This window comes from Nuphar pumila, chromosome 13 (genome assembly GCF_984573655.1).
Source record: "Nuphar pumila chromosome 13, dmNupPumi1.hap1.1, whole genome shotgun sequence".
Classification (NCBI taxonomy): Eukaryota; Viridiplantae; Streptophyta; class Magnoliopsida; order Nymphaeales; family Nymphaeaceae; genus Nuphar; species Nuphar pumila.
This window is the reverse complement of record NC_143261.1, coordinates 8,466,285-8,491,446: the sequence shown is the minus strand read 5'-3', so window position 1 is coordinate 8,491,446 and position 25,162 is coordinate 8,466,285. Positions and strand designations below refer to the sequence as shown.

The 25,162-nt window shown below is 37.1% G+C and overlaps 1 protein-coding gene and 1 pseudogene across 4 annotated transcripts; both read left to right on the top strand.

Annotated features, from left to right (window-relative positions):
• The first annotated feature begins 121 nt into the window (after window positions 1-121).
• Window positions 122-4,191, top strand: LOC149817684 (uncharacterized; annotated as a pseudogene). The gene has a single exon (XR_016427226.1). The product of XR_016427226.1 is annotated as an uncharacterized LOC149817684 (transcript).
• Window positions 4,192-13,895: 9,704 nt separating this feature from the next.
• Window positions 13,896-20,725, top strand: LOC149817683 (RNA pseudouridine synthase 2, chloroplastic-like). 3 transcript variants are annotated; one of them, XR_016427111.1, is made up of 8 exons: window positions 13,896-14,248; window positions 15,078-15,221; window positions 16,466-16,738; window positions 16,981-17,183; window positions 18,187-18,265; window positions 20,003-20,178; window positions 20,301-20,513; window positions 20,591-20,725. XR_016427111.1 is itself a non-coding variant. In XM_089984503.1 (7 exons), the coding sequence occupies exons 1-7, from the start codon at window positions 13,928-13,930 to the stop codon at window positions 20,419-20,421; spliced, it is 1,317 nt and encodes a 438-aa protein (XP_089840629.1). In that variant the 5' UTR covers window positions 13,896-13,927; the 3' UTR covers window positions 20,422-20,562. The 3 variants fall into 3 exon arrangements, 2 of the variants coding, with proteins under 2 accessions (XP_089840629.1, XP_089840630.1); XM_089984503.1 differs by lacking the exon at window positions 20,591-20,725 and having other exon boundaries at window positions 20,301-20,562; XM_089984504.1 differs by lacking the exons at window positions 20,301-20,513; window positions 20,591-20,725 and having other exon boundaries at window positions 19,677-20,267.
• The last annotated feature ends 4,437 nt before the right edge of the window (window positions 20,726-25,162 follow it).

The following is a 25,162-nucleotide window of genomic DNA, read 5'->3' as shown; positions in this document are numbered from 1 at the left end:
AAAGGTTGGTGAAAAAGAACACAGCTTTTTGTCCAGCATAGTTGTTGAATTATGCCAGTCATGTTTTGATGATAGGTCCAATATTGTACAAGCAATCAAACACTACCAGTGGGAACAGGAGGCATCCCTCTCTCTCTCTCTCTCTCTCTCTTGCATAGCCGGAAGAGGCCGCCGGCGGGAACAAAGGGGTTATTGGTAACGTCCATTTCCTGTAATCTCTCTCTCTTATGTATAGCCGGCAAAGGCCGCCAGCGGGAACAAAGGGGTTATTGGTAACGTCCCTTCCGATCTCTCTCTCTCTCTCTGCAATGAAGGTAGAAGAAGTGAGCCGATGCCAAATTCAAGAGTGGTACCCAAAGTTCAGATCCCTCTCCATCAAGACCATCATCCACCAACTCCCCGAATCTTTCGTCCGCTACCTTCTCCAAGATTCGGGCCCCCTCTTCCTCCCCACGTCCGTCTTCGGGGAGGACGCCCTCCCCAATAGAATCCGCCCCCAATTCCCCGACCTCCAAGCTGAAGACTACCACCTATGGGACGACGAAGAAGAAGACCAATTAGAAGAAAACCAGGAATCTTCACCACCATCTTTCCCGGAACTCGAATTGAAGGTGAAAGAGTCGATCGAAGCGCTCGGTGGTTCTGTGATTCCCAAGCTCAATTGGAGTGCTCCGAAGGATGCTGCATGGATTAGCCCAAATGGTACCCTCAAATGCACCTCCTTTAGCGAGGTAGTTCTTCTGTTGAAGTCTTCGGACAGTCTGGTTCATGATCTATGCCATGCATTTGATTCCTGTGATGACAGATTGCACGACAGGCCTCCCCAATTCTACCTCGCATTACGAAAATGGTACCCAGGTATGCGGCCGGAGATGGAATTTAGGTGCTTTGTTCGTGGCGGTTCTCTCGTGGGGATTTCTCAACGAGAGGTGACGATGTTCCACCCGGCTCTACTCGAAGAGAAAGGGAGAACTGGAGTGAGAATTTCCGGTTTCTTTCGAGATAATTTGGTGGGGAAGTTCGGGTCTGACGACTATGTGTTTGATGTTTATGTGACGAGAGATGGGCGTGTGAAAATTTTGGATTTTAATCCTTGGAGTGCATTCACATTGCCACTTTTGTTCTCTTGGGAAGAATTGGAAGGAAATTCTGAGGGATTGGCAACTGTTTCTGATAACATGGTCGAGTTCAAGATTGTTGAGAGCAGGTGCGGAGTTCGTCCCGGATTGAAAACTGCGGTTCCTTACGACTATATTGATACAAGTGCAGGAAGTGGTTGGGATGAGTTCCTGAGGAAAGCTGATGAAGAAATGAGGGGAGCTTAGTGGGTTATTCATACTTGAGATCATAAGGTTGCTTCTGGTTCACCTCATTATATTACTGATCTGTAGCTATTGTACACTGATAATGCTAGGCACTGCTAATATGTATTAGAATTTCTGGTTTTTGGTGTTTGATGCCTTGTTTTATATAATATAGAATATCTTAGGCCTTGATGTTGTCTGCGGTTAATTGTCACTGATATGCTTGGAAAGTATATCGAAATATAAATGGCTGGTTGTTGGGATGTCGTTTGTAAGTTACAGTTTATTAGCTTCTGTATTGCTTTTATCCTCCGATGGAAAATGTGAAAAAAATGTATTCTTGTTTGACAAATGGATGGGTCACAAGTCCTAGCCTCTCTGGTACAAAGTTCCAGTCACATTTAATTATAATGGTCATTCACCCTTACATTTGCATCCTCATTGATATGGTGTATCAGAAGGTGTCTTCACACCAAAAATAGTTTCAACACACTGGACTTGTACACCTTAGGCATGTATCCAAGAATTCAAAAGTTTGTTCCATTCACTACTACACTTTCAGTAAGTTCCCACTTCAACTATCTCAACAAAACTTGTTTCTGTGAGATGCAAAGAGTTATTTTGAATTACTTATTTCCCAATCTCATGTTACCATGATTCTTGACTTAGACTTTCACATCTTCAATTAAATATTAAGAATTCTCAAAGATCACATCTGGTGTAGGCAATTCATTGTGATACTTTGTATTTCAAACATCTGTATTATCAGCTCATGATGCTAAATCTACTTCATACATTTCATCAAAGACATTTGTATAAAATAAAGCCAAGTACATTTAAGGTTTTTTTGTTCCCCTATACAACTCAAAGTTCCACTCATGCATTATGATGTCGTTGTTGTTTAAAAAATTAGTTTGAATGCTCCAATTCTTGTGGCAAAATTCTTCATTTAAACTACCAACCACCAAATAGGTAATCACTAATCAGAAATATCTGGAGTTTTTAAGGATCATTTTTTCTAAAGCAAGAAGTCCATCACTTCCACAAAGGTAGGAAACACCAGATAACCAAATATCTTGTTCTTGTAAATTATGCTTGCCATACCCAATAGACACAATTCCCCATACTCAGGATATATGCTTCTTAAATCATGAATATTTCCTTGCATTGAAATCTAAGGAATTCCCCTGATATGGGAAACCATAGTTCCTAAAAAACCGCTTTTAACATATCTAAGCAAAAAGAAAAAAGACACAAGGGTATGAAAAATTTATGTTAGGAGTCTATTAACACAACTTGCAGATTGTACTCTCCATTGCTTAAAAAATAATAATAAAAAAAACCTTGATAGCACCCTCATTTCCATCAGTTAGGGCTGCCAACAGGTTGAACTATAGCCATACCCAGTTGGCCCTGGACCCATCTACCATTAGTAAATTGAAGCTAATGGGCCGAAATGAACCACACCACCTCTTTTTTTCTCATTTGGGTGGGGAAGGGGGTGGGGTTGCTGTTTGAGGGATTGGGGTTTTGAGGTAGTACATGAGCAATATATATTTTAATTGAATCTTCATCTAACAAAATGCAGTTTATACACATCAACCAGGTTCAATCCACTTATGTCTAATATTTGGACCTGATGTGACCTGAATAACTCACTGGGCTTGTTATTTCTTGATCCAAGGTCATGCCAGAATTGTCTCCAACTCAGAGGATTGTAATTTTGAAGCTTTGAGATTATTCTTGTACCTTGCCGATAACCTGTAGAGAATTATGCAGATTGGCTTCTTTGATTGATTAAAACCAACTTTCTACCAAATGAAACGATTCTTGATTTATTGTAGCCTACGCAAGTGGCGACTGTGGTATCTTGGTAAAATTCATTTTGATTTTGTTTACCTTTTTCTGTCTGTAAATTATTTATTTATTTCACATGTTAACTTACAGGGGAAAGATGATTTCCAAATAATGTTGCTTCAAATTCTGGAGTCAATAGCTCTAGAGGCTGCTGCTGTTCTTGAGCATTTTGAAAATTTTCCTTAGTAGAGTTCTTCCAAACCTTGCTGTCTTATCCGAAGGAAACAGTTATGGAGATGCTAGGTTCTTATGCTTGAAAATTCTGTTTGTTTTGATGGTTTTCTGAACTTGCCAAGCTTGTCTGAACATCAAAATGATGAAAGATGGAATGAACTGAAAGCAACTCTACCCAATCTTAGTTGATGATGAAGATTCAATTCCTGCTATTGCATAGAAGCTCTTGTTCATGCTTTTCGAGTTTAATCTTGTGCAAGTGTCGGACATACTACGTTAGAAGATGGCCTCACAGTGCCTTGTGTTTTTACTTGGTAACCTTTCTTGTGCAGATGTAAACAATGCAAAGCTCTGCCTGGCCCTGGCATGTGTTCCTGAAATGGAAAACAGGATTTTTTTTATACGAGGAACCCTTGCTGAAGCGAGAAAAACCCCAGGTGGGGCCCCACGACCACCCTGCCTTATGTGGCCCACATCTGAAAGCTACGTACACACCCATACACCAGTAGAGTTTGATCCGGCACCTTCATCTTATAATGAAACACCAAGTGCACAAACACAATGCCACAAAAGGGCTACAAGTGTGCACATCCACAAATACACAAGCTACTTATGGGCCAATTACATTGAGCCATTAAAGGCTAACACATGAATCTCTCAAAAAGAGCAAGAACACAAGTAAAAAATAACAATCTTATTCAAATATGCTTGCAACAAGCATTACCAAATACGAGGGAGTGCCTTTAAATAGGCACTCCCATACACAAGAGACTGGCCCAACTAGCTGTTGGGACTGGTCTGTTGGGCCAGCTCCCAACGTACTTTTACAACAGTCAAAACAAAAAATAAAGAAAATAAAAAAGAGGAAGTTGTCAGTCCCTAGTGGACTGACACCTATTACAATGCTGAAATAACTAAAATACCCTTGATGGGTATTTCAGTTTACATACACAGACAAATATATATATATATATATATATATACACACACACACACACACACTACATTTTATCATATACACAATACATTTTAACACCCTCCTTAAACTTACTGTGTAATCATTGAAAATTTGTCAAGAAGAAAATAAAATCGAGGTTACAAAAGCGCTTTGGTGAAAAAGTCTGCTAGTTGATACTCGGAAGCAACATAAGGTAGGGTGGTCTGCCTCAGAAATTCTTCACACGTAGTGGCAATCCATTTTTATATGCTTGGTTCTTTTATGAAATGTATGGTTGACAACTATGTATATTGCACTCTTATTATCATAACACAGTCTGTAAGGTGTTTGAAGATAAACACTCATGTCTTCAAGTAATCTTTGCAGCCAAACGATCTTTGATGTTGTCGTAGCCATTGCATGGTACTCGGCTTCAGTGGATGATAAAAATATTTTTTATTGTTTTTTGCACTTCCACGACCCCAAAGAATTACCTAAAAAAGCACAAAAACCAGTAGTTGAACATCGATCATTTGGATCTCCTCTCCAATCTGAGTTAAAATAAGCAATCAACTCAAGAGAGGAATAGGAGGATAACAAAAGACCTTTAGAGGTAGAGGTTTGTAAATATCTAACAATTTTCATCACAACACTCATGCGAACTGTGGTTGAAGAATGTTAGAATTGGCTAGCAGTATGAACTACATGCACAATATCGGTCCTAGTAATAGTTAAATAAGTCAAGGCGCCAATCATTTGGCGATATGGAGTAGGATCATCTAGAGTTGTCCCATCGTTAATCTTCATCTTGACATTAATAACCTCAGGTGTGTCCACCTTTTTTTCATCAATAATGCCTGACCTGTCAATAAGATCATTAGAAAACTTGGTTTGAGAAATCAAGTATCTTCTAGTAGAGTAAGCAACCTCAATTCCAAGGAAAATCTAAGAAATCAAAGATCAGTCATTTCAAAATATTTTTTAAGAATACTTTTAATATACTTTACTCCATGTTTGTCTTCACCTGTAATGATCATATCATCAACATAAAAGAGAAGTATAACAATCCCTGCATCAGATTTTTTAGTGAACATAGAAATAACAGTATAATAAGATTTAAAACCAAACTTTAGCATAACAAAACTAAAGCGATCATACTAAACTTTGGGTATCTGTTTCAAACAATGTCACATGGGTGTGGGTACGTGTGCGGGTACGGGTATGGGTATGGGTGCGACACATGTGTGGAGCAATTTAAAAAATTTTGGACACGGGACACAACTATATATATATAACAATAATAATATTGCAAATTTTAAAGCAAAAATAAAAAAGTAATTCTATTAGAGTAACAACACAAACTTACCAAAATATAACACATTAATTTTAATAAATGGACAAAAATAGACTCGGTCAAAGTTGACTGAGTCTAAAATGTGGACGGATTTGGCCACTTTGCGTTGACCGAGTCTGACACTTAGTTGACCGTATCCGCCCTAGGTTCGAAGCCGCACCCGTGTCGGGGCGTGTCGATGCGGGTGCATCAACCTTTTAGCCGAGTCCGTGTGACTTAGGTTTCAAACCATAAAGAGCCTTTTTCAATCGAAGTACCCTACCAAAGGGGACTTCATATCAAGAAGGTGAATCCATATAAACTTCTTTTAAGTCTTCATTTAAAAATGCATTTTTTATATCCATTTGGTAGATAGGTCAATCCTTAATAGTTGCAACAACAATGGGGATCATAACTGAAGTCATCCTAGCTACTGGTGCAAATGTGTCATCATAGTTTATCCCGTATTCTTATGCATACCCTTTGACAACTAACCTGATCTTGTTTCTTTCTAAGGTCCCATCACTCTTAGTTTTGACTTTATACACTCATCTTCAACTTATAGTTTTCTTACCTTTAGGTAAATCAAATATTTCTCACGTCATAGATTTTTTGAGTGCCCCTAACTCTTCATTCATAGCTTTTATCCATTCAAGATATTCTTTTGCTTGTTTATATGTGGTAAGTTCAAAATATGACAAAATTTTAGCTAGACAAGCCCTATATTGCGGTGAAAAAGACTCATACGAGACAAATCTATCAGGGGGTCTAGAAGTCGTATCTGATCTTTTGACTTCTTTAGATTATTGATTTTCTAAGGCGGAGTATCGTTCTAAGGCATTTGGTTGACTATCAATTTCTCGTCTTCTATATTGAATTATGCTAGGTCCTCCAATTTCAATGTTTTTATCATCCTGATTTGATTGAAGCTCTTCATCTCTATCATTCTAAAAAAAATCATTCTTATTTTGAGGCAATAATTCATGCAAAAAGGAGTACTCAAATTCTTTCTTAGGCAAATTTTGAAAAAAACTTTCATTTTTTAAAAAACAAACATTCCTGGATATATATAGTTTGTCTTTGTTGAAGTCAAAACATCTAAAACCTTTTTGAGTTTCTCTATATCCAAAGAAAGCGCACGATATGCTTTAGGAGATAGTTTATCATTTTTGTCGGTGAGAACAAAGCACTTACATCCAAAAGGTCTTAGTCTAAGATAATCGAGAGAGATTTTGAAAAGTTTTTCATAAGGAGAAATGTTTTGAACCTTAGATGACAAAAGTCGATTGATGAGATATACAACCGTCAAGCATGCTTCAGCCTAAAAATGTTTTGGAACATTTTTTGCAATTAAAAGAGTTCTACTAGTTTCAATCGTGCATATATTTTCTCTCAGCTAATCTGTTTTGTTGAGGAGTATAGGCATATGATCTTTGATGAATAATTTCATTATTTTCAAAATATGTTTTGAAATCGTTTGACATAAATTCTACCCTAGAGTCAGAGCGGAAGATAGAAATTCCAGTCTTAAATTGGTTTTTCATAAAGTTATGGTATTTTTTAAAGTTCTCAAAAACCTCATTTTTGTGCCTAAGAAAATATATCCATGAGTATGTAGTATAATCATCAATAAATATTACATAATAAGTGAAACCACCTTCACATAAAATAGGAGAGGGTCCTTATACATTCATGTGCATTAATTCAAAAGGTTTAGAGGAGAAGATTTTTTTTGCAAAAGGAAAAAGCTTTCATTTTGTCAGGAACACAATCCAATCAATAGAATTTTTTATTACAAAATTTGTTTAAATGGGGTATACATGAGATACTTTTGATAAACTAGGATGTCCGAATCTTTAATGCCATAAAGTTAAATTTACATTGTGAACATTATAACAAAATATGCTTTTTGAAAGAAGAAGACGATCCATATAGTAAATGTTTCCTTCTCTATGTCCTTCCCCAATCTGCTTTCCAGACTGTAGATCCTCCACAAAACACTTTTTGGATGAGAAGGAGACTCTACACTCATGGTCGGTAATTTGCGAAACATAAATGCAATTTAAATTTAGTTTTGGGATAAGCCTAACTTTTGAAATAGAGAATTTTGAAGTACTTTCAAAATTTCTAATGCTTTTTATGCTAAGAGAGTAACCATTGGCAGTAAAAACATTATTTTGTATTGAATTAGTGCAACATTAAGAAAGTAAAGAAGAATATGGAGTCATGAAATGAGGCTCCCAAATCCAAAAGTTATGCAACCTTACCAGGAAGTGACGATGTTGAGGCCGCGACACGGGAAAGAGAGGAGTTTTTGATTAGTGGATGAAAGGGCCTCCATGATTTGAGAGAAACATAGTTCCAATAGATTTTGAATCTTCATTGGTTCCACTTCTTTCTTCATGAGACATTCCCACAGATGCCACCTTTTTGTTTTCTCTTTCTTTGAGCTTGGGGCAAAATGGTCTAATATGTTCCCAGTTCTCCATAATTATGACAAGTCAATATAGTTATCTTCTTGTTGTCATCGTATTTAGACTTCCCATAGTAAGGTTTTGAAAATGTGGTGGTTTATAAATATTTGTATTGGCACCCGGTCTTGAGACGGCCAACACATTATCCTTTATCTCTTTGGATTCCGACATAGATCTTAATCTTGTCTCTTCCATACATGCTTGAGCTAAGACTTCACGTAAGGGAAGATGTTTTTTTCTATGAATAATATTGACCCGAACTTGTTCAAATTTAGGTTTAAATCCTCTAAAAAATTGGAACAATTGTTCCTCAAGCTTGTATTTCTTACGTTCTTAAGCATCATTAGGAGTCTCCCATATAGGCTCAAGTTTAGCTAATTGATCCCAAAGCCTTTTGAAGGTACTATAGTATTGCCTTACGATTTTATCACCTTGTTTGCAATTATGTATTTTGTCTTTGAAGTCCTATTTGTGTGCCATATCCTTTTGGATATATGTTTGTCTAACATATTCCCAAGCCTTATCGGCTCATTCAAACTCAAGGATATCGGAGCAAGGTTCCTCATGCATACTACCCATAAAGAGGGAAAAAAACATTAGACATGACCTACTTCCCACTCTGTATAGGCTTTTTTTGTATTCAAAGCATATAGCCTTTTCTCTTTCAATCCCCTTAAGGTTTTCTTCTTTGGATTCACTATCGGTTTTAACAACCAAATTTTTGAGGATTGGTCATGGTTCCAATGCGGATCTATCAACAAAATGCCACAAATCTTTACTCATGAGGATTCTTTTCACTGCTGTGGCCCACGTATAGTTTTTCTCATCAAATTTGATGGGAACAACTGTTACAACTTTTTTTATCGGCCATAGTGGAGGAAAGAAAAAGATATAAGAAAGAGAAGAAAGAAAAAAAGATAGCAAGAAAAAAATATTGAAGAAGTTTGATGGCGTGTTTCCCGAGCCAACGAACCAATGCTCTACCAATCCTACGATCCTACTCTTTATGCACAAGCTTTCATCCAAGAGCACTGATAGCTAGCTCTGATACCATGTAATTAAACACCAAGTGCACAAACACAATGCCATAAAAGGGCTACAAGTGTGCACATCCACAAATACACAAGCCACTTATGGGCCAATTACTATGAGCCACCAAGGGCTAATACATGAATCTCTCAAAAGAGAGCAATAACACAAGTAAAAAATAAGCTTCATATTCAAATATGCTTGCAACAAGCATTACCAAAAATACAAGGGAGGGAGTGCCTACCAACCCCAACGGCTAGATTTTTAGTTGTCGGGAGCTGGTCCAACAGCTAGTTGGTCCAGCTCCCAGCACACTTTTACAACAGTCAAAACAAAAAATAAAGAAAATAAAAAGAGGAAGTCGACAGTCTCTAGTGGACTGACACCTATTACAATGCTGAAATGACTAAAATACCCCTGATGGGTATTTCAGTTTACATACACAAATAAAGATATATATATATATATATATATATATATATATATATATAATACATTTTATCATATACACAATACATTTTAAAACATCTCAGCACCCTCACAACCACCCGGCTGGCCACACGGGCAACCCCCGCGGTGGTCAGAAGAATAAAAAATGTACTGAAGTTTATTAATGCAAAAAAAATGAAATACTTTCTTGAACCAACCCTTGGTCTGTGCAGAGCCTTCATTCTGCTAGGTATTGACAGCAGGTTAACTAGCTAAATTAAAGAGCTCTCTTTCTTAAGTAGTACCACTACAGCTATGGGTTAAGCATTTGTTCTGCATCAGTACGTTGAGGATGTGCCTGACTTTGGTTGCAACATTACTGCCTTTCTGGATTTAAATGGAATTCATAAAGCAGGTATTGCAGATTCGCACTAGAATGCGTAATGGTGTTTCTAAAGGTGGCAGTTTGGGAAGTGACAACTGGGCTGCTCACAAACGCTCAAGTCTCATTAATGTCCTTGAATCTTATTGCCACCGTTGCTGTGGCTCAGAGCTGGGTGTTTTTGGTTTAATAGTGCGGCACCTACTGCATGCTGGAAATACCCATCTCGAGCAATAATGCTATCTAGAGTCTATACCTGGAACAGGGTTTATGAATTTGAATCTCTAGCTTGTAATATTGAACACTTCTCGTTTCAACTTCATGATTCAATGCACCTTGTTGTTGCACAACTCAGTTTTCTGTTGATTGTATTAGTTACAGTGACTCTAGGGTGCATGCAAATTTCCATAGAAAATTACTCTGGACTGCAAGTTGGCAGCAGAAATTATGAGATGCTGGTTTCCAAATTGTTATTGGTATAGTAGTAACCATTTAGTGCAGAGTTTGTTATTGGAATTTGATGTTCTACTAATTGAGAATGTAATATTATTGCATAGTCCATACTGCAAGAATCAGTTTCTTGTTGAGTAGCAGCATGTGCAGGATGTTTGCATCATTTTGTGGGATCATCAGGCATCTATTGGACTGAAATTGTCTTCCTTTTATTCTCTACATGACACGCCAAAGGTAATTTTTTTTATTTTTATAAGCATGGTTAAGTGAAATTGCAGGCGGATCAAATGCATAGTCCATTATTAATAGCTTATATGCTTCAGGGAAAAAAAATAACAGTTATCTGGAAACCCTACTTGTGTGTGTTACGTCCATTACATGTTCAGAATCCTGCTTCATTAATCTCTGTTGGTCAGTACTTGAGAAGTCAATAGTGAGGTAAGTAAGACGATATCTGAAAACATCACTTTTAGATTTAGACCTCCAATTGCTCCAACTTTTGAGCTTCATTCTTATGAGGGAAAGAATTTCTGATGGGGTTTTCATCTGACATTGTACACAACTTTGTTCAACGTTAGCATCAACATGTCTGCTCTTAAATTTTCAGGTATTACTATTACTTTAGCCAGAATGCTAGTCCATGTCCATTTTTTGGACTTCTCATCTGGTAATCATGAAGGAGATGCAGGCCTTCAAGGGCTTTACTTTCCTGGATAGGGGCACTGTGGTTTGTCACCTGACATGAGATAACCATGGTTCGAAACCCATGAATAGTGTTCCTGCCATAAGGTCGTAGCTGACTGTACTTCATGGTGGGCAAGGGAGACCTCAGAAAACCAGAGACTTGCCCAGCAATAGTGGGGTTTCTATCTCCATGACATTAAAGAAGGAACATAATTATTTTTTCAATTTTGATTTTCAAGATAAATATGGGTTTCTGTCTGCCTAACCTCAGCTTGCTAATAAAATAAACCTGGCACTTTCCTCCGAACCAATTTCTTTTCCTTATGTTGTTTTTAATGGAGCATGCGGATTCAACCACTTGTCTTTTGGTTTTATAGTGTAGGATATTTTGTTATCTTTTAATGGTTTTTAATAATAGTTCAATAATAAAATCTTTTTATATATGTTAAAATACCAACAAAATTATCTATGAAATACTTCAAATATTTGTCCTTGTGTTTTTGTTTTCATGGTATGGGGTTAGAACTATGATTTTTCTCTGGTATCTGACCTGACATGGCCTACTTCGAGTATATTTTCTTTTATATTTTTTGTGTAAAGATATACTTTTAATATTTATAAATGATATGAGTGGGGTTCGGGCTTCTACTTTCTCCTTTTTTTTTGAGGAAGAAGTAAACTCGGTTTTATTAAGACGAAAAAATAGAAAGCTTAGGGAGATGAGGAATCGACCCCCAGCTATAAAACAAGATTGGGACAGGCATCCAAAATGGGTTGCATCCAACCCAAATCTGTTGCCAGCCATTTCAGGGCAACCATGTGAAAACCATCAGACAGAATATGAGCAAGCAATGCTTTCTCGACTTGGAATAATCCAAATCTGAACCCAAACTAGGCTACTTGTTTACTTGGGCAAGTTTAGGTACATATTAATTGGTTAAATACTCGAGTTGTCAATAGCCCTGCCTTGTATCCACCATATTAAGATGTCTCCTTATATACAACTTTTTACATTTCTTTTTTTTTTTAAGATATTTACAGGGAGAAACTGTCCACAGGATCAGAGACCTAGCCTTGCTGCTCTGCCTGCCGTACTTACGGTCGCGCGGTCCTGGCAGTGTAAAATGTGTCTAAATTTCTCAAATCCATGATATGAGGCCCACACCAAATATGGGTTATTTAAACATGCTTACATTGTGATTTTTAAGGAGCATAGATTCATTTTTAGGTCAAATTAATGTATCTCTAGTTAGAGTTACATGAATTTAAGATCCTTATTTTTCAAATCTAATTTGTAGAAATGGAGATCAAAGGCATCCAAATGCGCTGTTAATTTTGCCTCAATAAAAAAAATGCTGTTGATTTGGATTTAGACTGGAGAAACAAAAAATGTTATGACCACAATGCAATGGTAAATTGATCATCCTAGATTTAGACCATTTTTCCTTACACAATCTTATCAAATGTTGCACACCATTGACATAATCTTAAAAGGCTAAACAACTAATCTTTTTGCTTGACCCAGAACAATTAAAAATTAAAATCTATAGAACTACTTACCATGATTCAAATGAAGCTGATGATTGATACGTTGGAGTGGCCAAGCTAATGGATATTTAGGTAATTGGTGGGTTTTTGTAGCCAAATAAAATAATGAACATCATTGCAGTCATAAAGAAATATAGATGAATATTATCAACAAAGAAAATAGTTCCACTTTTATGCTTTGTCTATTATACAGTGTTTAATCTCTATTTGGGCATTCAAATTTAACCAACTCTAATAAACCACCTTTTCATCCATATCACCCTCGCCCCAGAGGGGTTTGGTGCAGTGAGATGGGGTCTAGGCCGCTAAGCAGACGGTCTAGGTTCAAATCCCATGTGCATCACCCCTTGCGCAAGCCGAAGCACTCCCTACGGGCAAGCGGTAAGCCAACAGTGTTTTACGCTGCCAGGACAGCGACTGTGAGTAGGGCAAGCAGAGCCAGCATGACTAGGTCTATGATCCTGAGAGTGGTTTCCCCGTGTAAATATAAAAAAAAAATCCATATCACACTCTCCCCAATTATACAATTTGTAATTTTTGTGTACATTTTTTGCATATACACTTCAATAGTAGAGCATAGTAACAAATATCAACAATATTTAAAAAATATCATGATTTTATCACAATATTTTCAAAACCAGATATAATCCTGAAAATTTGCTTTATTTAAAATATTTCTTATTTCATAAACATTTAAAATATATTTTTGATTATTAATGTTATATTAACTTTAATATATTTTATTTTAAATGTTTTTATTCTATTTTTAATACCTTTTTTATATATTTATAAAATTTAAACATACCAACATTTGCTCATTTTTTTTTATAAAAAACCATTTTTAAAAATATTACAAAATTATCCTTCGCTGTGAAAATCCAAAAATTCGAGATTCAATGGCACACCATTTTGGGGTTAGAGTTGGACACGCTACGAAACACTAACACATCCATGACATGTATGAAAATTAATTTAATATTTCAAATATTATTTTAAATTTTAATAATATTTCAGTGAAAATACATTTAATATATTAAAACATAAACAAATAGTTTTTATTTATTAAAATATTAAAAAATCCAAGTCGCGTATCTTATTTTTGAAAAAGATTTCGAACATGCGCGTCGAACTCGATTCACGTATCGGGTCGTACCCGTATCTTTGTGACACATGGAGAGAGAGAGAGAGAGAGAGAGAGAGAGAGAGAGAGAGAGAGAGAGAGAGAGAGAGAGAGAGAGAGTATAATCGCTTCAGATGAGAAACGCGTTGATAGAGCAACCTGTGCCGCCACGCGAGGCGGAGCACCACCAACGGTCCAACGCCATGCTAATCCAAGGACAGGCCGCATCAAGATTCCACGCCCTCCTCTCTTTCAGGCACCTACCAACACGTCACCCTCTCCCTCTTCCGTCTTCCTCCTCTAGGAAGAGGACTCTCGGCCCCCTCTGCTCTCTCGCTCCCGAGAGCCACGAGGCTCCGGTAGACCCTCTACGCACCCGCTTCTCGCATAGCGTCACAGATGGCTCGGAGAAGGCGAGGCTCGACGCGTGGATAGCTTCTCGCATGGAGGGCGTGAGCCGGGCTCGGATCCAGGCCAGCATCCGCAAAGGGCTCGTCTTGGTCAATGGCAAGCCTGTGAAGAAGGTTCCCTTCTTCCTTCTTCCTCTTGGTTTATTGTCTTCCCGTTTTTCCTGGTTCTGGGTTTTGTGTAAATGGGGAAAAAGAAGCTTTTTGCGTTTTTGGGGTGCTCGTTTAGATGCACCAACTTATCCAGAAAAGTAGGATAATGTTGCGTTATGGAGCACAAGGCGATATCCCAACTTATCCTAGTTTTCTGGACAAGTGGCATTTTGGATGCACCCCATTGATTAAAAAAGTTGGGATATTAAATTTTGGAGGATTACACAATCTCCCATCTTGTACCAGTTTTCTGGATAAGTGGGTGCACCCAGACGTGCCCTTTTATCAGAAATCGTCATATCTGATCATCATTAAGTTCTGTTTGCATTTAATAGAGTAATCAAGAAGGGAAGCAACAAGAAGGACTAGTTGAATTTAGCTAAAGAATGAAAAAAGTTTGAACATTATGCACCATAATCACTAATAATATGAAACGTCAAGCAAATTGTGATTATTATCTATACATTTTAGGGCCAACTTGTCAGGAGTCCATTGAAAAAGGTTTGAAACAAGTGAATAATCCTTTCGTAAGTATAATAGATCATGCACCATAATCACTGATAACTAAGAATCCCACTAGCAAAAAACGTCAAGCCATGCGTGATTATTAACTTTACATTTTAAAGACAACTTGTCTGGAGTCTGTTGGATCCTGAGCGGCGCACATGTAAATTCAGACCTGATTCATGATATGTTAGAGGATGTGCTGCTGAATTCTGAGTCGTTAAAGGGATTAGACAATTTTATCTTTTGAGCTATAATTTTTTATGTTGAATGGCGTTTCTTTTAACAGGTATCACATGTCGTTAAAATGGGTGATTGGGTGGACTGTACTGTTTCGGATCTAGAACCGCTGAGGGCTATGCCAGAAGATATACCGCTCAATGTCGTCTATGAAGACGGGCATGTTCTTGTCATTAATAAGCCACCACATATGGTACCTCTCTTGCTTAATGCACGAGCAACTGTTTAATGCTTCTAACTTTGTGCTAAAGCTTCTTAATTGACAACTTGTTGCGTTGAAAACAAAAAAAGTTTTAGAATTGTTATCATAACAGATACAATGAAATTTAGAAAAAGTTTTAGAATTGTTATCATAACAGATACAATGAAATTTATCAGTGTTAGTATGTAAATGTGGGGTTATGTTGATCGCCTTGATTGGTATATATAATGCCGTGAAATGCTTCATTTTAGTTTTTTTTTCTGTGTTGGCCTGAAATAGTAGTTGTCATTGGCAAACAATTATTTTCTCATGCTCAAGAAGAAATTTTAGGGTGCATGTTGTAAAGTAGATATGTTCTTCAAGTTTCCCACAATGCTGATTAGGCCCTTTAGCAGAACGAAGATGGAGTTTAATGGAGAAAGAAGAGAATCCAAAGTAGGAATTGATAAATATATCTTGTATAAAAGCCAAAACCTATTGGACCTAGGTGGAGATTGTTGGATTTCTTTCCCATTCAATTTTCTCCTCATCTCAAACAAAGCCACAAAAGGGATCTTGACACTGAAGAATGGAGATGGGAGGGACATGTACATATTATGGACTCTAAAAACTTTTGCAATGTTTTCCGGCAAAGTGGCCATTGGGTCTCACTCGCATGCTAATGAGGCATAAAATCTTGGGGAACCCCAATACCATGTCTCTCTCTCTCTCTCTCTCTCACACACACACACACACACACACCTTTTATAGTTCGATTTATTAGATCACAATTTATGTATCACTAGGGTATCTTTTGAACCCTTGGGATTTTCATGGTCCTTGTTTAATAATGACTTATCATTAATTATAGTGGTAGTTTAGTACAATGATGATCAGATTGCATGGAAAAATGTTAGTATAGTATAGCTTTTGTGGTTTTACTATTTCACGATAGTTGCTGTATCTTAGCTTATTAAAGTTATTGTTTGTGGAAATTAAATAATATTGAAGGTGGCAGTTGAGTATTTTCTTTGTTCCACCAGATGTAGATTAGTTTCTTTATGTGCATGTGTTTTGTGTGCATGCAGATTACTCATGTGCGTGTGTATGGCCTATAATTGCAACGACAAACTATTTGCAATTCAATATAATTTTATCGGTGTCTTCGCTAGCATGCTTTGTGTAAATAATCAGTTAATTGATGTATTTCTTCACTGGTTGTTAATTTCAGCTTCTGTCTGCTGGATGCTTTCTAGGTTGTTCATCCTGCCCCTGGTCATCCAAATGGCACACTTGTAAATGGCATTCTTCATCATTGTGGCCTTACAGCTGTTGGATTTCCGATCAATGAAGATAGTTCTGACACAGAGGATGATGCAGATGACATGTGCAATGATGATGAATTTGACAACCTTCTGGCTGATCGAAAGCCTGTCATATATGATAATTCCATCATAAGTGCATCTGTACGCCCTGGCATTGTACACAGGCTGGACAAAGGGACAAGTGGGTTGCTTGTTGTTGCTAAGGTGAGTGCCATTCTCAATATAATGGGTCCAGTGCTTGAAATTGGTTGAGTTTCATCACAGTTGATTTTACATTTTTCTTTTGCATCTTCACATCTGAGAATAATTAGGATTTTCTTGAAAAGAGACATTTAAATAATTTATTGAACTTCTATCAGTTGCAAAACTTTGCAGTTTCCTCATTCATTGCCATGTATGAAATGGCTGTTAACGAGTGTAGTTGTTGCATTTTTTCTTTCCAACAGGATGCACATTCTCATGCTCATTTAGCAGGACAGTTCAAGAAGCATACAATTCGCAGAGTGTACATCAGTCTTACAGCTGGTGTTCCTGCTCCAAGCAGTGGACGTGTTGAGGTTCCAATAGGCCGTGATTCAAGTAACAGAATTCGAATGACTGCTGTTCCTTGCCTGAATAACAGTGGAAGGGCTCGCTTTGCTGCTAGTAGGTGATTTTGTTTATGTTCCCGTTCTCATGCATTTTTTTAAGTTTCATGGATGCAAAACTTTTCTTATCTCTTGTTCACTCGGTTATTGAAGTGTTGAAGTCTTCATTGAAAAAAGAAAACTTACTAGGTCTCCATTACAGGTGGGCCTGTCTGTGGCAATAAACACTTATCAATCAAAGATTGTTGGAATTGCCCCTAAATATGACACATAAATGCTTTCCTTATAGAGGATGAACTGGAAAGCTAGGTCTCTCCTTATTGGAGTTCTACATTTCTCAGTTGCGCCCATTTTAAATATTTAGGTTTCTATGGTTAAAGCTTGCCTTCTCTTTCTCTATTTATTTATTTGCCACGTGTGTGTGTGTGTGTGATATACCATTTTTCACCCTTTTGTAACCATCTATCTATTATTAACTTCCTAATTGACAGATCCATCTGTTCCTGCAGTTTCTAATCCTTCTGTGCCAAAAGGTTTTGATTGTTATTTTCATGTTGTGTGAGCGTATGGTTTTCCTAGACCATGAAAGATTGAGAGCTTTTGCATCTACAGAATTCACAGTAGCCTTTCTCCACCGTTTCTATCTCTGGTTCCTTTGCTTTCGGGTGCATTTTCAGCGGTACATATTTTGCATCATCACTGTATAGTTCTATAAACATATATGAGGTTCAAAGAACTAAAATGTCAATATTCATACATCAAGTGTTCTGAAATGGGGGAAAACAATCTTTTATGCTAGAGCGGGCTGATTTCATACAAGTTTGGAACCTAGTGAGAACTATTGTATATAGAACTCATGGTATCACTATCACTGATATTGATTTCTTCTGTAGAGCACGAACTCACATCACGAGAATATCTGATAGTATTCTTTTAGGAGTATGCTTTTGCCAAACTTTGCTCATAACATGTTGTGAAGATATGTGGCACATGCTTTCAAGAACCTTAGAAATTCTGGAATCATGCGGTATTTCAGCAATAATGACACTTTTTTGAATAATTTAGGTACCGGGTGATTGAAATACTTGCTTGTGGTGGTTCTGCACTTGTGGAATGGAGATTAGAAACTGGGAGGACCCACCAGGTATTTGAAATGCTCATTTCATAATAATACTTTTTGTGTCTTTGATTTATACGCTTCACTAAAATCTTGGGTGGATAGATTGTGTGATTGGGATTCTTTGGCTAGAAATTTCAAGTATATTCAGGTTTAGCTAAGGATCCTAATAGTCGGGTCAAGGACTGTTGGCATGAAACTGATGGGTGGAGTATCCTGCTTAGGAGAAATTTCAAGCATGAGGAAATTATAACATGGATTGTGCTGTTCTCATGGATATGAATTCAAATAAGATTTCTTGGTTGTGTGGCAAATCTGGTATATTCACAGTTTTGTCATTTCATAGACCGTTGCTTACATCCGATATGGGCTGGTTGCCTAGGTTATCTATTTGTAGCTATGGGCCCTTCCTGAGGTTCAAAGATTTTGCATGGCCAGTCTTCCTAGACAAAATTAACACTCAAAATGGTTTGGAGAAGGGAGAGATTCAGCTGGCTCACCAGTTGATATATCATGTATGGACAAGAGGAAGAGATGCTACTCAACTCATGCGGTTTCTTTTTGAAACCTTTTCAATTAGCTTGGCTTTATATGTCAGTCCGTACCAACTTATAGAAGCATGCATCTGGAAGCTATTGAAGGTAGAAAATGGTGATGCATATAGCGATGGTGGATTCTTTGAGCATTCTGGCTCTCACACAAAGAAATAAACCATTGGATTTTCAATAGGAAATTCTCTAAACCTTAATTTTTTACATTTCTTGGTGCAATTCAGCATTGTAGTTTGTGCAAAAACAAATTGGTCAACTTTGGATATTTCATGGATTTTCCCATCTAGGACTGGCCATGTTTTATCATGTGATGTACCCAGCTTGTATAATTTGTTTTTTTTTTAAATGCTGAAGGGGAGATGAATTCTTTCCTTCTCAGGTACAAATGTGAAATTGCATTGTTGTGGGTGTAATGACCTGGTGATGAATTTTTGTTGCTGACTTGTTTAACTTCTATGTGATGAAAGCTGTGCATCTATTATTTGAGTGGGGATAGTGGTAATGCTATCCCCATTAAATTCAGTATACCTTAACATCTCTCAAGCCAGGCTCTCAGGAAAAAAAAGCATGTGCTTGTTCCTTCAACATTTTATGTGTTAGTTTTCTTTCATCTGGCATTTTTTTACCATCAAGTCTACTATCTTTTTTTTTTTTTTTTTTTGAAAAACACTGGGAAGCTTTTGATCATCAATCTTGTTTACCTTTTTTTTTTTTTTTTTATAGGCAAGCTGGGGGATAAGCCCTGTGGGAAATTGGGAATTGACCTGAGACCCTTGTTACGATAATGTGACTCAACTTGTTTGCTAATACTTTTGTCGAAAACTTTAAATAATGATGTTTCATCTCTGCACATTTCCCTTGAAGTCGTTTTGTTTCCCTTTATTCAGGTGCGGTTCAATCTGATGTGAATTATCAACAGCTTAATAAGAAAGGTTACCTTCTGAACAATCCCTAGCAATGAGATAGCAGTAAATTTTCTGGATGTTTTGGTGTTGAGGAAAATGACAGATAGTGAATAGTTCCTATATCTCCAGTTGTAGTCTGTGTTTCAAATACTCCATTTTTTCTTGTAAAAGCTGTGTTATTTCTGTAGAATCTCTTCAGTGCTTTTATCATTGGCTTCGATGCCATGGTCCATGATGCCCATTTTATGTGTGTTCAATTATTTGGAGTATATTCTTTTCTCTTGTTCCAACTGTTATGTCTACTGTAGATCCGTGCCCATGCCAAATATTTGGGAATTCCTCTTTTGGGAGATGAAGTCTATGGAGGAACTGAGGGTATGGTTTTATCACGGCTCCAGCCAAGAACGCCCTCTAGTTATCATGGCCGTCTGTCTCGTCTTGTGTCCAACATACAAAGGCCTTGCCTGCACGCATTAACTCTTGGGTATTGTTTATTCTTACTGTTTACTCTATCATCTTGAACTTTTGAGATATTTCTAAAGACAATTATTTAGTTTTATTTGCTTTTGATAACATTGAGGACTTGTTCTACCCAATACTTTGCAGTTTTAAACATCCACACAGTGGTGAAGATGTAAAATTTTCATGCCCGCCGCCACCCGACTTCACAGAGATTTTATGCGAACTTCGAAACATTAGTACAAAGAAGGAGGTTTCTCCTGTATAGTTTCATAAATGGTGATTGGTTAAGCTATTCCATACTTGGTCATTGTAAGTTGTAAAGGAGCAACAATCTTTTGATGGGAAGAGTTGAACAAGGTACATAACCTTTTCACGTGTTGTTAATGCTGAAATACTTGCATTGTGACAAGGGCCCAATACTGGTAATCATGCAGGTACTTGGATTGGCAATATAAAAGAATGATAGAGCTTGATGAAGCAAATCACAGAACTACAGTTTGGCAAACAACAAAAAATTTTCCTGCATTACTATCAAACAACTTCTTTGGTAATCCTCGATTGGGACCTGTAACCCAGACCCCTCAAATAAGATTAGGCAAGGGACAACAAGGATGTGAGAATGTGTTGGATATTGGGTAAACCTTCATAGTTTATAGGCATGATTCCATGTGTTTAAATCTATTATAACAGCATGAAGGTATCTATATCTGGTAGATCAGTCTTTTATTTTCTGAATTAGCTGAAGAAACCACCTCTATGGTTTGGACATCCCGTTGCAAGTCGAGAGGTGTCATGTTGACTATGGACCTGAGTTAGTGTCTGCACTCGATACGGCTGCAGGTTCAGCTGTATCGCCCCCCAAAATAATAAACAATTATTGTGTCAATCATAACGTGACATGTGTTAAAATCATTAAAATAATTTAAAAATAATATTTCAATTTTTTTTTTGGTATTTTTTACATTTATTAAAAATTAGCTGAATCGGCCCTTCAGCGTATCAAAATTTTGCCAATACGATGTAGTATCGGCGCACCGATACTGATATCATTGCTCTTCATTTTCTCAAACCAACTCCATATCAATACCTAATTATTTTGGTTTCACCTAGTTCTAGAACAAATCCACATAACGTGTTTATGGTTTAGAGGTATTGCATTTCTACCCATAAACACGTACATATTGTGAAGGTTTTAACTGGGTTGACTCTTTTTGTAAAAACACGCACAATTGACTCTTTTGTAAAACACACACAATCAGGCGGGAAAGAATCAAACGCATTACACGACGCACAATGCACTTGGCTAGATGTGAGGAGAATTTATAACTTGGATGAGGACTTTCAACCAACTTCAACTTCTTACGGTGGTTGGGGCTCTCTTGATTACCAGAGTACTGAATTCTTATGAACTTCTAGAGGCTTTACATCTTTGGACTCTACATTGGGAGGACTCTTGGAAGCTTCTCTACACAACAGGTCTTTACGTTTTGGAAGGGTGGAGGACTCTGTTAATGTGGGGAAGTCTCACTGCTTCAACACGCCTCCTCAAGCCAATCTTTTTTGAGATTGAGCTTGTCTCTTAAAAGTGAGGACCAGTTAGAGGCTTAGTTAATATCTGCTAACTGATGTTAAAATGAAACAAACTTTACTTCAACTTCTTGTTTGACCACCTTAGGTTTTGTTCTTGCATGAAACTTTGGATTTACAAACCAGATATGTTGCTCTCAAGTTGTAACATCATAGAGTAGGGGGCCGTGAGACTCGACCCCGAGTTCATTGATCAACTATTTGAGCCACAACAGTTGAGAGGCTCTTCTTGCCAAAGCCTTATATTCAACTTCAGTACTAGACTTTGCTACAAAATGATGTTTAGTTGAGCTTTGGGGCAATCCCACGAAAATAAGGTAGCCATTGGTAGATTGTCTATCATATGGACACCCAGCTTAGTCAACATCAGTTTGAGAGACTTAGAACATGTCATGTGCAACTCCATGTTTATTGTTACTTTTAGATATCTGAGAATTCGTTTTAACATATGCCCAATATGCGTATGCTATGTCTGGCCTAAAAAATGTTGCATATTGTAACACTCCTACAACACTGCAATACTTTGTTAGAACCTCCATAACTTGTTCTTCAAATTTTGATAATTGAACACTTGTTACAACAAGATTAACATGATGTTTGGCATTTTTCATCCTAGTTTTGACCAGAATGTCATAAATATATTGGTCTTGGGACAAAATAACCCCATTGTCACTGAGTTTGATTTCTATTCCCAGAAAATAGTGCAACGTGCCAAGATCTTTTAATAAGAATTCTTTGCCAAAAGCTCCCAAGTCCGATTTAAACCTCGATATGGGTTTAACCCTCACCCAAATCCAATTGGGTTGACTTGACTCATTTGGAAATACAAATAGTGTGGATCAAAGTCTTGTAAGCCGATACAGATATGTTTGAGTTCAGATCTTCTTCCTGAATCCAAAAATATATTTTAAGATCTAGTATGTTTCATGCGAATATTCTAAACTTGGTTCACATGTGGGTTTATTTTTTTGGATTTCTTATCGAGATCCAAACCCAAATACCACTTTGAAAAAAATCCAGATTGTGTAAAATAATAACAATAATCATAAATTACGTAATTATTCAAAGTTCATTAGAGAAGATCTATATTGAGAAGATAAAATCTCTCAACTATATATATTAAAATAATCAAAAAAATTCTCGGATATTACAAGCAAGATGCATAAGCTTCCATTTGAATCATATGAATCCGTTACTAAAGTTTCATTAGAATTAATTTATGTTGATCTCTGGAGTCACGCTCATGTAGCATCTAGAGAAAAAGTACTGCTATTATCTGCCGATTGTTGAGGATTTTTTAAGATTTTCTTGGTTATTTCTCTTGAAAAGAAAATTTGATGCACTTGCATGTTTTCAAAACTTCAAAAGTACTGTGAAAAAATAGATAGGCCATAATATTAATAATTTTCATAATGATGGAAGAGGAGAGTTTGTTAATAGCATTTTTAATGCTTTTTTGGATCATCGTGGGATCTGAAGATGTGTCCACATACTCCTCAACAGAACGATATTATGAAACATAAACATAGGCATATTACTGAATGTGGGCTTAACATGCTTACACATGCTTTATTGAATTTAATATTATGGGTTGATGCTTTTAGACATACTGCATATCTCATAAATAATTTATCAAACACAAAATTGAGTGAAAAACCTTCTTATGAGCTCCTTCTTAAAAAATGTTTGTGTATGGTCATATGAAAGTTTTTGGATGCACTTGTTATCCTTTGTTGACTCCTTATTCAAGTTTTAAATTATCATCCAAATCCAAAGCATGTGTATTTATTGGATATGACACCAATTATAAATGTTATTTGGGGTATGACATTGTTGTTAATTGAGGTTATATTTACAGGCATGTCACATTTAATCAAAAATATTTTTTATATGTTGACACGAGAGACCCAATCACTAGTGATGGAGTGTCAAATTGGTTAAAGAAACCTGGTAGTTGTTCAACTCGAGGTCATTTTCAAAATCAGTCAAACCGTCAACCCAATCCACAATCTTCTTGTGAGCTGCATCCAGTTGAGTTTGTGAATAATCTCATTGCCCAATTCATTGCCTATGTCAAACAAAAATGAGTCAATCCAAGTAGTTAACACTAAATCTCTCCAAACCAAGTTGTCCCAACCTGAATAGCCAACTACAATATTATAAAATTCACTACTATCTTAATCGTTATGTCCGTAGCTATCGGTCAAGGATGGGCAATTCCCCAATTGGATGCAATAATGCATTTTCACAAGGTTATCTCACGGAGGAGCTATACATGAGTAAACCAGTTGAGTTTAAAGATAAGATATTTCTCCAATATGTTTGTAAACTCAATCGTGCACGGTCTTAAATGGCCCCCAAGGCTTGGTTCAATAAGTTAAAGGTAATATTTGATTCAGTCAAGGTTCGTAAGTTCAAATGCAAATATGTTTTTGTTTATAAAAATTTCTCAAGGAATAACTTTGTTTGTCTTGGTATATGTAGACGATATAGTTTCGACATGGAACTCCAATATTAAAATTCCATTTGCAAGACCCAAATGGATCCTACTAAGAAAATAATATTTTGGATCCATTTAAAAACTCAAATGGATCCCGCTAAATAAAAGGTATTTTAAGATGTATTTGAAAACTCAAATGGATCCTGCTAAATAAAAGTATTTTCAGATTTATTTGAAAATCCAAATGGATCTTGCTCAATAAAGATCATTTTGGATCTATTTAGAAACCCAAACGTATCTCACTAAATAAAAATGTAATTTAGATGTATTTGAAAACCCAAATGAATCTTACTAAGCGAAATAAGGTTAAGATTCATTTGAAAAATCCAAATGGATCCTACTAAAAAAAATTAAAAGTATAGATCCATCCAAGCCCCATATAGAATCCATGAATTTGGGTTTGTTTAGGGCCCAAACTGATCCAAGGTAAGGTATATAAGATTGAATTTGATGATAGGACCCAAATGGTTCTTACCAAATCCAAAAACCTAATCCAAATAAAAAACACATTTTGCACCCAAACTCAAAACCCCAACCCCTGCACTTTATTTCAAACCTTATAAAAGTTTTTACCAAACGTAAGATTTTGAATTTAAAAAAACAAACAAACCCACCCGACGCCCTTTTTGGAGGGGCCACCGCTGGCCACCAACCTGCCACCGGCAGGGTGGCACCTCAGCAGGCCGCGCTACCCCCACTACCGTACCACGGTGGGCATGACCACCATGCCACCCGACACGATGGCCTGAACCCAAGGCCGTCGTGGTGGCCTGACCCAGCTGGGTGGCCCGGCGCCAGGCACGGTCGAAGGGGGGCGGGGGGTCAGTCCCCCGCCACCCACAACCTGTACGGGAGAGGGGCAGGGGTCACCTCTCCCGCCACCTCCCTCTTTCACGAAAAGCAGGGTTCAGGGGTCACC